This window comes from Crinia signifera, chromosome 4 (assembly GCF_055691185.1).
Source record: "Crinia signifera chromosome 4, ASM5569118v1, whole genome shotgun sequence".
NCBI classification, from domain to species: Eukaryota; Metazoa; Chordata; class Amphibia; order Anura; family Myobatrachidae; genus Crinia; species Crinia signifera.
Genome location: NC_139220.1, coordinates 219396560 through 219412076, shown reverse-complemented (window position 1 = coordinate 219412076; position 15517 = coordinate 219396560). Strand labels below are relative to the sequence as shown.

The 15517-nt window shown below is 44.0% G+C and overlaps 1 protein-coding gene across 2 annotated transcripts in view; it reads right to left on the bottom strand.

Annotated features, from left to right (window-relative positions):
* Positions 1-15517, bottom strand: part of THSD4 (thrombospondin type 1 domain containing 4) — a 708854-nt gene that overhangs the window by 32903 nt on the left and 660434 nt on the right. For both annotated transcript variants that reach the window (XM_083183802.1, XM_083183803.1), the window contains 3 exons: positions 14426-14522; positions 12829-13038; positions 5217-5346 (listed from right to left, as the gene is read on the bottom strand). In XM_083183802.1, coding sequence (XP_083039928.1) covers positions 5217-5346; positions 12829-13038; positions 14426-14522 — 437 coding nt within the window. The remainder of the gene's footprint in view (positions 1-5216; positions 5347-12828; positions 13039-14425; positions 14523-15517) is intronic.

Genomic DNA, 15517 nt, shown 5'->3' with positions numbered 1-15517 from the left:
ATGGGTGCTAGAGGTCTGCGGAGGCTACTGCTACTCCCCTTTCTGGAGCTGCAGAAACTTGTCTGCTAGTCCGCCGCACCTGCTCCTATTAAAAATGTTCCTTCCAAAATGATCATTGGGGCAGGTGCTGCAGCTCCTTAACGGCAAGACCGCAGCCCCGGGGTATCCACTGACAATAAGCAGGTACTGGGCAGAGGTGGGGCGGGTTTGGCAGTAGCAGCTTGAAAGTAATTTGGCAGGGGATGCCTTTGGCCTAGTTACGCTACTGATTTACCATCAGAAAGATACTTGGATTTTATTTTGCAGTTACTAAAATTATGCAAAAGTATATCTGAGGGGTTTGTTTTGGTTATATTTGTTTGTTAGCTACACATTCTAAAGAGAATTATTGAGAAAATCAAATATCTTTCTAAAGAATCATTTCAGTCCACCAATGGGGTGTATCTGTGCAAATAAATTGGATTGCATGCACATTTCCAAAAATAACATAAATCTAATTGTGTATCTAACCAACAATGTGTGTCCAACTCAATTAACAAACGTAGATGTTTCTTTTAAGAGACGGATGGGGAACAACACTGAATGTACAATGTATTAACTTTTTAATTAACAAGGTATAGCCAATCTGTAGAACTCCCACCACAGGAAATTAATCATCTGATCTGAACTTTTTCAGCATGAAACATAAGCAAGTTCCTTTCAAAATGTCCATTCAAAAGTAAATGCAGTAAAACAGAGTAAAAACCAAGTTAATTAAAACATGAGCGATGGTCTCTTGACAACAAGAAAAGACTGTTGATGTAATACACATTTTATGAATGCCTTGCTATTTTACCATCAATAAGTAATAACGTCCAGTCAAGAGAGGGAGTATAAAACATTATTTTCCAATGCCCTTGGATCGTTTCTCCCCTTTACCATGCCAGAGTCATTATATATTGATCACACTTATCCATTGGATTCCCTTGTTCTCATAACTTGTCATGTTTTTTCTATGTTATACCAGTCCCAGCATAATTTTATTACTCCTGCTTACAAATTCTGCTTGAAAATGTATAACATTATGAATCTGAACGGCAGAAATAATTTTTTTGCCTCTTGATATCAGTTCCAATATGACTGAGTAGTTATACTGCATAAAGTGAGAACATTATTTTTTATATCACTGTAATCACCAGATATTTTATGTTAATAAGTGCATTCAAATGTTGTTGTTTTTCATGCACTATTCTGTATATCAGGGGTGTCAAACACAAGGCCCGCGGGCCAAATCCGGCCCGCCAGACCTCTTCATGTGGCCCGGGCAGCCACCGTCAACCTTTTATTCTCAATTTTTTTTTTTTTTTTTTTTAACAAGAAAGCCGCCTCTTCAGCGCATGCGCGGCAGCCTACAAGCCAGAGAACGTCTGCCCTCTAGCACAGTGCCGCCGGTCGTCAACCCCTCCTCCGCTCCCACCTGCTGTATAGGAGCCAGAGAGAGGAAAGAGCAGGTCCGTCGTGGTGAATGGTGCTGCTGCTGTGCGCTCCAGGTCACTTACTGTTGAGTGTGCACTGCACAGTGACCGGGAGCACGCTGCCCCCCACTCCGGGATAGATAGTGCGAGGAGCGCTACTCACAGGAGGGAGGGGGAAATGCGCCTGTGTGAGAGCGCAGCTGTGTCCTTGGTGGTGGAGCAGCTCAGACTGGAGTGGATGCATCATAGCGGGTAAGTGTCAAACTCTCTGCCTATGTGTGTGTGTGTGCACTGGCACATTGCAGCCCATCATTAATTGCTGTGTCCCATGATAATAAGCAGGACATATGCCCTAAGACTGAGTGCTGCCCCCCTGTGCAGGCAGCGTGTGCCCTAATGCACTGCAGTTCACAGCAATAGCAGGTGGGAAATGCTACTGCTGAGTATACAATAATTGAATGCAGTGACAATAATTTATGATAATAAAGAGTGGACACATAGTCCTACAGATATAACCGGCCCTTTGAGGGTGACCAAACTGCTGATGCGGCCCCCGATGAATTTGAGTTCGACACCCCTGCTGTATATAATGCCATATCAGCATGTTTTTTTGTCATACGATGCTGTGTTCTGATTATTTTAAGCATATCCAGTATAAATACTATATAGAGGGTTTATACAGATGAAGATAAATAAAAGTAGATTTTATTTCACTACATCTATAATAGCTAAAGCATATACAGGTTGAGTATCCCATATCCTGATATCCGTTATCCGAATTATTCCAAAAAAACGTGTTTTTTTTTTAATAGTTTGAATTATTTTTTTTATTTTTATTTCCCCCCCTGACCCTTTTTTTATACTTACCTAGTCCCCCAGCGTCACCATCGCGCCTGGGAACTCGCACAATGCACTTCTGGGATCGCCGGTGACGCTGGAGATGAAGCTGAAGGCCTGCCATGGATTCCATGGACGCTGAGGGACCATCAGGGACCCACCAGGGGACAGGTAAATATGTAAAAAAAAAATATTCCAAAAACCGTAAAATTCCCTTATCCGGAATGCTCATGGTCCCGAGCATTTCGGATAAGGGATATTCAACCTGTATATAACTCTCCTACCTTTTGATTGTCTGTAAATACCCTGTTTGTTGTATCACTGTCTCCTCTTGTAAAGCGCAACAGAATATGCTGCACTATATAAGAAACTGTTAATAAATAATAATACATTATATATATATATATATATATATATATATATATAATATAAAATTAAATATAATGGACGAATGAAAGAAAAGATTGTAAATGACTGCACAATGCAGGGCCGACGCCACCACTAGGCAGCTTTAGGCATTTGCCTTTGGGCGCCGGCCACTGGGGGGTGGCACAGAATTGAGCTCTTTGGAAACCGCAAGGTGCAACCGCCCACCCATTAACTAACTATTCCAGCCAAGCCCACGAAAGGAGTGGAGCAGGAGTCTAGCAACAGCAGGTCCTCCTAACAGGGAGAAACATACTGGGCGTACACTGAGCTAGCCTGCTCAGCTCATCTGCCCAATGCTCTCACCCCCGGCGCTGAGATGAGTGGAGGAGTTATGTTCGGTAACTGTAAGCTACAATACCAGGGGCTGAAGTCCTCCCATCTCCTCCCTGCTGTGATAAAGTGACACTGCTCTGATCGTACCTGTGACCCTAGCTGGCTGAGATGTCAGGGAGATAGTGTGTTCAGGGCAGAGTGCAGGGAGAGGGCTGAGCGGCTGTCACTGGACGGGAGACCTGACAGCCTCTGAAACTCATCAGCAGTGGTGCCTGAAAAGCAATTGTGCACTCCGTGGGGGAAGAGGGGATGTTGGGGTCTGCTGAGCATCAACAACAGTGACTAGAGATTACGTTGAGAGAACCCCTCTGCTGTTGCTCAGCAGCCCCTTAGAGGACCCCCTGCTGGCTGCTCTGCACTGCAGCCACATGTGTGAGGAAAGAGGATGCAGGCTCAGCTGCTTTTAGCAGCAGCATGGTACACCCCAGTCACACAGAGGACAAGCTGTAGAGACCACTGCCCCTGCTCTCTGACCCTACATGAGGTCTGCACCCTGCACACATAATGGCATCTACTACTATAAAACTTTGTTTTGCTGCTGCTGAGTAGGTCATACACTGAACCCTGTATGCTGCAGTGCTGTATGACCTGCTCCTCATACTGTTGTTCGGTGCTGCGGCATGCAAGAGTGCAGCGTAGGACCTTATACAGTGACTGAGGTCCCAATTTATCATGAGATGTAGCCAGCATCAAGGTGGTCAGGATACTGGTGTTCAGTATCCCGACTGCCATCAGAAGACTGGTGCCAAAACCTTGAAACTGATCACAATGCCTACGCTGGAATCCCAACAGCTGGCATTCCAATAGCTGGCATCCCAATTGGTAAGTAGCAGACAGCTGGGGAAGGGGTTAGATTTAGCCAGGGAGACTAAATGCCCCCATACACTAATCCGAGGTATCATATGCAGCCTCGCATGCGATACCTCAGCAACTGCTGGCCGTGCCTTCAGATATATTGTATGCAGTCCTTAAGCTTATGATGTATTGTACAGTATGTAACCCCCAGCAAGTGCTGACGGATCCTACCAGATCCGACAAATCTTAGGTGCAGCACTTGCGATCCCTGGATTCGATCCGATAAACACAGGGACTAGGAACCGTAGGTGAAATGGGCACCAACATGTATTTTGCTTCCGAGGATCTGGTATTGACTTACGCCTCTGTACAATACCACACATTACATCCTCCACTACATGCAATGACATGGGGGGGGGGGATTGCTTAGATGGATTTGCCTAGGGTGCTTAGAGACCTTGCACCGGCCCTGGCACAATGATGACAATGATGGCTTTCATTGCATACCTCCTAACATATTGGTAGCCTGAACCGGGGCACTCACACAGCAAAGCCCTGGCAGTGCCGAAAAGGGGGCATTGTCTCGGCAAAGGGGGTGTGGCTTTTTGTTAATGATGCTATCAAGAGCCATGAATAACATTTTCGTCATTGGGGGAGCATGGCCTGCACTCTGAGAGATGCTGACATGCCCCCAGCCATTCTGTCTCCCTTGAATAGATGCTGTGCTTCTGCCATTGTTTTAAAACAAAATGGGGGAAATTTACTAAAGGAAATTTGTAAAAAATAGGTGTATTTGTATCCATAAATACACTTATCTTTGATATTTACTATCCTGAAAATACGGCAATTCGTATTCGTATTGATAGCACATCAATACGAATACGAATTGCCGTATTTTCGGGACAGTAAATGTCAAAAATAAGTGTATTTCTGGATACAAATACACCTATTTTTTTACAAATTTCCTTTAGTAAATGTCCCCCAATGTGTCAGTATGCCTTTGTTCTGGGACAAAACATGGCCGTCTGTTGATATTCAGAGCCCCTAGGTGTCAGTCTACCATTGTTCTGAGACACAAGGTGCCAATCTGCCATTGCAGTTATGCATTAAAAAAAGAAAAATATATGTTTTGTAGCTAATTCTGTAAAGTTTCTGCTCTCATTACAAAAAAATACTCAATTATAAATAACAATGATTTAGTTCTGTTCATCTGTAGTCCCCATATTAAAGTAACTAATATGTCATGAGACCTACTGTATATTAAGTTATATGCATGTTCGCTACAGCGCATGACTCACAAGCAGAGTATCCACTTGAAGTGATCAAAAAAAAAAAAAAACCCTAAATATGCACATGCCAGTAACTTACAATGCAGGACAAGGAAAGTGATTGCATGGCTCTTCCTCAGAACTGGGCTTTGTACTCAAGTCACAGAAAGCATCGGACACCTCTTCAAGTGTGTTCCTGTTCACACAACGAAAGATGGGATACTGCGAGCCTGGAATTAGAGGAAGAAAACTTTCACTCTGACTGCCCACTGCCAATAAAAGTGTCCATCCGTAACATTAGTCTGAAAGAAATTTGATCGATAAGCAGCTCAGGTCAGATTGTGGCAAATTTATTACCTGTAACCAGTGGCGTAACTATTAATTCTGAGCCCCCCCCCCCGTCGAAAATGCAGGGGGGTGCCCCCCCCCTTCCGACTGCTATAGAAGCAGTAATAAGGGGAGCGTGTACTCACAGACTCACAGTGCTGCTGCAGTGCATCCAGTCCCAGCTTCTGCTCCCCCAGGACTGTATTCAGTTCTTAGCTCTCTGTTCGTGTATGTTCCGAGCCAGATGACACAAAGCCCGGGGGTGGTCTCCAGCTCCCCGCATGCCAGCAGCAGGCTCCTCACACTCCCCTGCAGCAAGGAGAAGTCAGAGCCCGGTCCCCGAGCTGTAAGTGTACTCCCTATAGACAAGCAGCACAGGGCAAGCCCTCAGCAGGCGTTGCGCAGCCCCCTGCTGCTACTGCTGCAGCGCTGTTAATACAAAAAAGTAACACTTGGAAAATGTCTGCAATATGGGGGCAGCCATTTTTCAAGTGTCAGTTTTTTGTATTAGCAGCGCTGCAGCATTAGCCGGGAGAGCCGGGACCCGGCGAAGACAGAAGCGCTGGCGGCAGAAGGCAGTGAGCAACAATAGCCCCGCAGCCCCCCCCCCGGCACCCACACCCTCTCAGCGCCTCCCCGCCACCGCGGGGGGCTGTGGGACTATAGTTACGCCACTGCCTGTAACATATAAACGATGTACTTTTGTTACCTTAGGCGAAGGCCAAACTACTATAGGTGCAGCAGCTACATTGCACTGGGACCACTAAGTACTAAGGGCCCCACTGCTGCCCCCCCCCCATTCCATAGACCTATTTGTGCAATGTTGAATGAATCACCCAGTGCAGGGAGCAGGGTGGGCCCCACTGACTGAGGTTCTTGGTCCTTACCTTATGGGCCCCATACATCAGCAATCACAATTTATGGATTTCCAGATACAGGGATTTTTTGGCCAGATAAATGGATTTTACAATCTATCTGACTTTGCCCACACATTACAGATTTATTTCAGTGATCTGCAGATTTTTCCATCTAAAGATTGCATCTTCATATCTGGAAATTGCCCAATCGATTGCTGTTCATAATGTAAATAGATGAAGAAGACGAATTGGGAATGGCCACACATATAAAAAAGATCTGCAGATAATACCAGATTATTAAACATGATTAAGCAATCGATTGGCGATTTTGATTGGGATTGCCAAAAGAGGAAGCCCACACATCTAAAATTAATTGTGACAATCATCTCCATATCTGAAAATTGTCACAATTAATTGCTGATGTATGGGGCCCTTAAGAGAGGCAGGGATGACCTTGTGTTCCGGACTGATAGCAGAGTCCTGCCAACTATGAGCACTGATGATCACAGTCACATGATGCCTCTAATTAACAACCGGTACATTTTTTGTCTGTGAATTAAAGGCAGCTCACAACCAATATATTAGGCACTGTTAGAGTATATCGGACTAAGTGCCAAACTGAGGAAAGTGGTAATTTCCCTCTGTCACCTCATTCCCCCTGTCCCCTCCCCCATTAGACACAGCCAGTGCAAGTGGTAGGGTTTTTGCCCCATCTCCTGCATACAATAATTATTTTCTGTTAAAATTACTGTGCACAGCCAAAATGGAGTTTGAACTAATGCCACCTCACCATTACAGGTGGTGGAACTCTGTTCCACCTCTTTTCACTCCACTTTAATCCCATGGTCAAAGACAGAGCAGGGGCCACTGTGTTCCTGCCTCCACTAAGGTACATGCTCCCTGTTATCTGCACTACGCAGGACATGCTTGTAACACTCACCCACACTTCTGCCTCCCCTGCCTTACACTGTCACCCTCTTCCTCTCCCTTTCACCCACTGTGCCAAGTTGCATATTGTGAACTTGGGTTGGGGTGGAAGAGGAGGCCTAAATTATAATTTGCACCTGAGCCCACAACACCAGGAAATGACCTTAGGTATAGGCAGTGCTATTTTTGTAGGAAAATCGGTTCAGGAACTGTGGGCGGGGGCAGAAAATGGGCGGTGATGTGGGAGGAGCTACAAAAGGGGCGGGGAATTACAGTAAAAAAATATATAATTCCTCCCAACAGTGGCAGTAACATAACAATCCCCAGCAGCAAAGTGGAGAATATGTGCGCGCGTAAGGCACGAGCCCAAAAAACAGGGGTGTAGCCTCACTGCAAGGGGCACAGCATTGTAGGAAAAGACTACTTTATACCGCGGTTTTACAACCTGCACGCAGAGAATTGGCCCATTATACATATGCCACACACCGTAACGCTTATTATACATATGCCACACACAGAGATTCCCATTATTCATATGCCCCACACAATAATACTCCATTATACATATGCCACCAACTGCGATGCCCATTATAGATATGCCACACACTGTGATGCCCATTATACATATGTCACACACTGTGATGCCCATTATAAATATGTCACACACTGTGATGGCCATTATACATATGCCACACACAGTGATGGCCATTATACATATGCCACACACAGAGATGCCCATTATACATATGCCACACACCGTGATGCTCCATTATACATATGCCACACACCGTGATGCTCCCTTATACATATGCCACACACCATGATGCCCATTACACATATGCCCCACACCGTGATGGCCATTATACATATGCCACACACAGAGATGCCCATTATACATATGCCACACACCGTGATGGCCATTATACATATGCCACACACAGAGATGCCCATTATACATATGCCGCACACAGAGATGCCCATTATACATATGCCCCACACCGTGAAATAATCCCAGTGGTAGAGCTGTAATTACACGCCATCCCTGAACCCCTCACCACGTTGCCCCCCACAGTAAGGCTTCTAATAAATTATAAATTACCTGCTTGTTGCCAAGGGGGTTAATGTCCGTTGCCAAGGTGGTTAATGTCTGTTGCCAAGGGGGTAAATGTCAGTTGCCAAGGGGGTTAATGTCCATTACCAAGGGGTTAATATGCATTGCCAGGGGTTATTGCTTGTTGTCAAGAGGAGTTAATGTCCGTTGCCAGGGGTTCTTGCTCGTTGCCAAGGGGGGGTTAATGTCTGTTGCCAGGGGTTCTTGCTTGTTGCCAAGGGGTTAATGTCCATTGCCAGGGGTTCTTGCTCATTGCCAAGGGGTTAATATGCATTGCCAGGGGTTATTGGTTGTTGCCAACGGGTTTATATTTGTTCCCAGCGGTTATTACTCATTGCCAAGGGGGGTTAATGTTCGTTGCCAGGGGTTCTTGCTTGTTGCCAGGGGGGGGTGTTAATGTCCATTGCCAGGGGTTGCTCATTCATTGCCAAGGGGTTAGTATGTGTTGGCAAGGGGTTAAAATTTTTTGCCAGGGGTTAATGCTCATTGCCAAGGGGGGGTATTTTCCATTGCCAGGGGTTCCAGCTCGTTGCCAAGGGGTTAATACGTGCCCACCCCCGTCAGCTGCTGCTGCTGCCCCTGCCTTACTCTGCCTTCCCCTGCGCACAGAGAGACAGACACTAGAAGTCATTTTTCACATCCAGCGTCTGACAGGAGGCACAGCTCTGCAGCGTCACCAGGAAGTCGCAGAGCTGTGCTACCTGTCAGACGCTAGAGGTGAACTATGACTTCTAGTGTCTGTCTCTCTGTGTGCAGGGGAAGGAAGGCAGGGGCAGCCGCAGCTGATGGGTGGGCGGCCGGATACATAGGCGGGTGGTCGGGCGGGCGGACACTGACAGGGAGCGGGCAGGCGATGCCGGGCGGCCTGGAGCAGGTTCTGGAACGCCGTTCCTGATGACATAATTTTTAATTTAAGCTTCAGGAACGGCAATCCGGCTGAAAAATAGCCCTGGGTGTAGGTGTATGCAAACTATAAAGCTATTCTGTTAGACTTACTTTGCAGGGCCAAGGTGGCAGTTGAACTAATTTCCACCTCACCCTTACAGGTGGTGGAACTCAGTTCCACCCCACTTTAACCCCTGGGTGAAGTGCCTGTCAGAGTCTGAGCCTGTTATTCGCACTGTGCGGGACATGCTTGTACCTGTCACACATACTCTTTCCCTGTCCCCCACTCTCTCTACCTGTCACACTTTGTCTCCCCCTGCCTTACATGGTCACCCTCTTCCTCTCCCTATCACCCACTGCCATGTTGCATATTGTGAACTTGGGTTGCGGTGGAAGAGGGAGCATAAATCATATCTTTGCACTTGGGCCCACAATTCCACAAGCTCTGCCAATTACCTTAGGTATAGGTGTATGCCCACTTTGCAGTTTGGGCAATGCCCCTGTGCAGACATTCTGTAATGTATATCCAGTACAGATTTTTACCCTGTGAGTGCCAATGTTACTGTGTGAGATCCTTAAAATATCCACTAAAAATGGCAGCGTTGATCACAGTGACTGTTTTTTTTTTTTTTGGGTGCAATTTTTAACTAAACTTCAATTAATTGACTTGGCTGTATTTGTATGTATGATAAAATAACAGTCGCTGTGAGCAGCATGGATGGTGTATTGGTTAGCATTACTGCCTCACAGACAGAGGTGACAGACAGATAAGTTTGATTCCCACCATGGCCCTAACTGTGCGGAGTTTGTATATCCTTCCCGTGTTTGCATGGGTTTACTCCCGGTTTTCCGGTTTCCTCCCACAATCCAAAAATATACTGGTGGCTTAATTGGCTCCCAAAAAAATGAACCCAAGATTGAATGTGTGTGCATGTACATGTGGTAGGGAATATAGATTGTAAGCTCTACTGGGGCAGGGACTAATGTGAATGTTCAAATATTCTCTGTAAAGCGCTGCAGAATATGTGTGCGCTATATAAGAAACTGTTAATAGATAAATAAACAGTTAATAAATTATACTTCTTATTTGAGCTATTACAATAAATAAAATTATTATAAGGTGGTCTGGTTGCCATAATCACTAAGGCCCCTGTTGGTCAGAATTAACACAAACACCACTCCAACAATAGTGAGTTAGCACCCTTTTGTACCAATAATTATAAATATGTTCATACTATTTATAATTATTGGTACAAAAGGGCGTCAACTCACTATTGTTGGAATATATATATATATATATATATATATATATAATTTATTTTTATTTTTTTATATACAATATATAAGTAGAATTATTATTCACTGTATTTGCCATACTGTATATTTGTTTAATAAGGTGAATGCATTAATTCCTGTGACTATGTAAATGAGAACTGAGTGAGAGAGCTCATTGGTGCATAGTGGGTTAAATCTGCTGATGCATTACACAAGCCAGCCCACTGATACACTCTGTTGTCTGTATTTTATGTTTGAATCATGTGGTTTTAAGTGATGAAATATTGGGTAAGAGTATGCTTATTGCAAGTATAGATACGTTGTCATATATTTAAGAAATAACTATATCTGCATTATGAGACCCCTTCTGTCTTTTCTCTGGGCTAGCTTTAAACTGCTTTAGGCATCTGCCTAGGGTGCCCAGATCTTGGAGGATGTCTTTTAGAAATAAATCCTCCTTGTACTTCATGCAATTGGTGGCTGTGAAACTTGTAAGAATGTCACCTCCGCAATTTCACTTAATGGGCTTGAAAGTGGATATTGGTTTCGGTGTGGTGTGGTTGGTGGGGGCAGTAGGTTGTAATTTTCCCTATGGTGCCAAGAAGCCTTACACCAGCTCTGGAAACACTGGATTATGTTATACTCTGTACAATGTATACATTTTATACAAAAAGATTTTCTGGGAAACCTGGAAATATGAGGCGGCGCTCTGTGCAAAAGTATAAATGTCAAATCACAGGCCAAACCTACCATTTTCAAATTACTTATTTGAAGTGAATATTTCTGTTTTTGCAATACAATATGTTTTGGTTTAGTCTAATTATAACGTAAGCATGCAAATAAGAGGACATTGGTATTGTCTTTACATCAATAAGTTTTTGTGGTGTTTTTTCCTTTTTACTAGGCAAGTAGACCTCTTCCAAGCCATAGTGCAAATGGAGATGCAAAATATATTCCATTAAAAGTATACAGTGACCATAATGTATACGGTGTTATGCTGCCATTGGATGTTTGCCTAAGAATACTGCAGTCCCATGGGGTAGACAGCCACTACTGCAGATTGCCAGTGACAATTTCAATTTTGTAATGAAGACGCCAGTATGTCAAAAGGTTAGAATGATCCAAAAATGCTGTTTCACCAACATCTTCACAGTTCTACTGATGTTTCAATTAGCATGGTGTAAGTACAGTGTTAACCTTTATGACATACCGGAGCATGCAATTCAGAATTCACTCCATCACTGTCAAAATAGTGACTGTTGATCTGATTTAAGCTGTGTACACATGCTTAGATCTTTCCCTGTTTTCGATTCGATTTTGCTTATAGAAGCAAAATCAAATCCACATTGAATGGTTTTTAGGACACTTTCGATCTGTATTCGATTCGATGCGCGCTCCCGTTTTCTCAAAATTGAATAGAAAAATCTACTGTGCAGCCAAGGAAATCTCGAATTCGATCCAGTAAATCGAATGAGTACATTGTGCCTACATTGTGAAATCGAAATCGAATCGAATGCAAAAGTACAGATCTAATGCCAAATCGAATGGGATGATCTAATGCCAGATCTAATAAAAAATCTACTCTAACATCAAATCTAAAGCAAATCTAAGCGTGTGTACAGGGCTTTAGGGGGATGATGGTTAGGTATTTTGGAATTTAGCAATCTTCCAATGACCTGGAAAATCGATTAGAAATAAGGTATGGGTGTCCAACTCTGGTCTTCAAGAGCTAGCAATAGTTCATGTTTTGCAGGCCACCTGTGCATCTGTAGAATGTTTGGGTTAAGGTGCGTACACACGGGGCAATATGATCGCTGGCAATATATTGCTCAGCAATCATATTGCCCCGTGTCCCGTTTTCATCTGCAACCAGAGATGGTCGCAGATGAAAATTTAAACACTGCTGAGTGAAGAGGCAGGGGATGTCGCTGGTCGGAGGAGCATGCTCCTCCGACCAGCGACCATTCAGGGGCTGAAAACGGGAGCGCGCACCCGGCGATTTATCGCTGGTGCACACTCCAATCACTGGCAATATGGTCGCTCAGCGACCATATTCCCAGCGATTTCAGCCCCTATCGCCCCCGTGTGTACACAGCATTAGAAATGAATGCACCACATGTGTGAAAATGTGACAATTAGTGATGACTACATCTGTTAGTACCTCTCGAGGACTGGGTTGGCCATCCCTGAAAGGGATACACAATCCCTACCTGCTTCTATAAAATATATATTTTTTAAATTGTCATTTTCTGTGATTTTTTTTCCCCGTTTTATGCATATTCATAGAAAGGACTCCTTTTATAACCCCTTTTTCCTTTCAACCACCTCACCTTTCCCACAGGTAACTGAACACTCAGTTGAGCCTACTTGCTTCCAGTTGTAGTCACTGTTCCTCCGAGGTTGCTGTACTGCAGGAACTTGGTTGTCTGGTTGTCTGCGTGGCAGAGATCCTGCTGGCTGTCCTACATGTATGCTGGGATCTTTGTTTTCTGAAGGACTAGATATATCTGTTATGTCTAATTGGCCATTGAGAGGTTCCCCTAAACAAAACAAAAAAAATCACATAAACTGAAAGGGTATCGACGAATATTAGGTCGACATGCATTCGGTCAACCACAGAATTTCGACATGGCTTAGCTTGACACATGAAATAGGACAGTATGGCTATGGTCAACAGAGTGGGAAGGTCGACACAAGCATTCGGTCAACAATGGCTAGGTAGACAGTCAAAAGGTTGACATGAGTTTTTCAAGTTTTTTTTATCCAGAATGTCAACATGGTTGACATGGACACTGTCATAATGTACCGCTGCAGTTACAATGCTTCAGGCACACTTTTTCTTTCTCCCTCCACGTCCTAGTGGATGGTAGGGCATGAAATTCACATGTTGGCACAAAAAACACATGAAAAACGAATGTCGTCCTTTTGACTGTCGACCTAACCATTGTCAACCTAATGCTTGCGTCGACTTCCCAACCCTGTCAACTTAGCCATGTCAACCTAGCTCATGTCAACAAACTGACAAGTTTGTATCCCTATCGCTCAATAAAGTGATCTGCCACAAACATTTATACACTAAATGCTATTAACACTTAGGGGGGTATTCAATGTCAGGGGAACGGCTGTCGAGCAAGCTCGACAGCCGTGCCCCTGTCCCGTTCTCGCTTGGCTTGACTGGAGCTCGGCGGTCGGGATTCAATGTCCCGGCCGCCGAGCGGCGAGAAGGGGGCTTGGCCGCGAGTTGATGACGGAAATAGACGAGCTCCGGCCAGGAGCTCGCCTATTTCCGGCTTTTCTCGGCAGAACGAGCCCGACAGCTTATGCTGTCGGGCTCGTTCTGCGGTGAAACCCTGTTCAATGCTGTCGGGGAAGACAGCATTGAATAGGGCCCCGCAGCCATCTCCCCCGTCGGGAGATGGCTGCGGGAGCACGACTGTGTTTGAATACCCCCCTTAGTACTCGCTATACAATTTTTTTAAGTAATAGGCATTTAAACAAAAGATATCATTGTGCATATTGTTTAGTGGGTATGCAATATATCATTAACTTATGTGCGCTTCCACTGGTTGTTAACGATCCCCATGTCTTCTGTGCATGCATTCAAATTATGACTATATCTTCTAACGAAGCCATGTTTGGAGCAGTGACAGGATGACATCACTGAACGATATAATTAACAATCTCATTCAGTGTGGCAAACACTAATGATATTGCTCATAGAGAATATTGTATAGTGTGTGCACACATTTAGGGCTGTCCCCTGGTTTTAACGATTTTTATTCAATTTTTCTATACAATAAGTCCAAGGGAAAAAGGACAAAGAAATAACAACGTACTATATGTGTCTGTGAACCTAATCACTATTATTATGCTTATTGGCAACATCAACACTAAGTAAGCAGAATGACTTTAGGTAATAAACATCACCTGGTCTCCGGTGAGGAGGTAATTGTGGACTGATAGTATTTGCAGATGGAACAACATACTCATAATGAATTCCTGGGTTTGGTTGTTGGTGTATCATCTGAAATAGAATACAAGACAAGTATTAATATGACATATATGTACATGAGCTGTGTGAACTATACACTATTTGAATGTTATATATTACTATCTGTTTTTATCATATGATCATAAATCTCAAATCACACCATGTATATCCTTATCCTAGTATCGTTATGCCATGAGTGACCACTAAGTGGCACATTGCAGATAATACAGGGAAGAAAGTTTGCAGTAAAAAGAATAAAAATAAATGACAACTATTATTAATTACGGTACTTATGTATTATCTGAGTGCCCAATTAGCATACATACGGCACCGTAGGAAAATCGCATCGCATGCGATTTTTTTGCGTGCGATGCGATTTTCCTATGTAATTTATTCACTGCTTTCTACCGACGGCTGGTGCGATGCCATTGCACCACAACGCAAAATCGCATGCGATTTTATAGGGTGCGGTGCCATTGACTTTGCTATACATTTGTATGAGATGTAGGCATCCCCCCCACTATCCACGCCACCTCGAAGAGTGGCAAGCAGTGGCGGAACGGGTCCTCCCGACCTGTTCATACCCCCACTATCCACGCCGGCGATTTTCTTACGCAGAATCGCCCATTAAGCAATTTGCTTAGTGGACGCCCTGCTACTACATAAATATTTTAATTACTACTAAAAACAAATCTTGGTCTGCATGTTGTCAATATTAATGCTTGTAGTTGAACTGAATTGTCACTGTAGTTTTGTGGCAATGATAAATGTAAGGAAAGACAGCACCAGCTAGTGACCAGGAGTAAAGATGGCCTGAAGATAGCACAAAAGAATCACTACAGCTCTAATATGCCAAAATAAATGTTAATATAATAAATACATCAGTTTAAAATATGTGCTTGGAGTCCTAAGTCTCACGCATCTGAAATCATTATGGCTCATGTCTAAAGCCTTCATCTTGAATTACTGTTTGTCCAATAAAAAATTTCAAAACAAGACAAAATTCACAGAATCTTTATTGGGTAGTT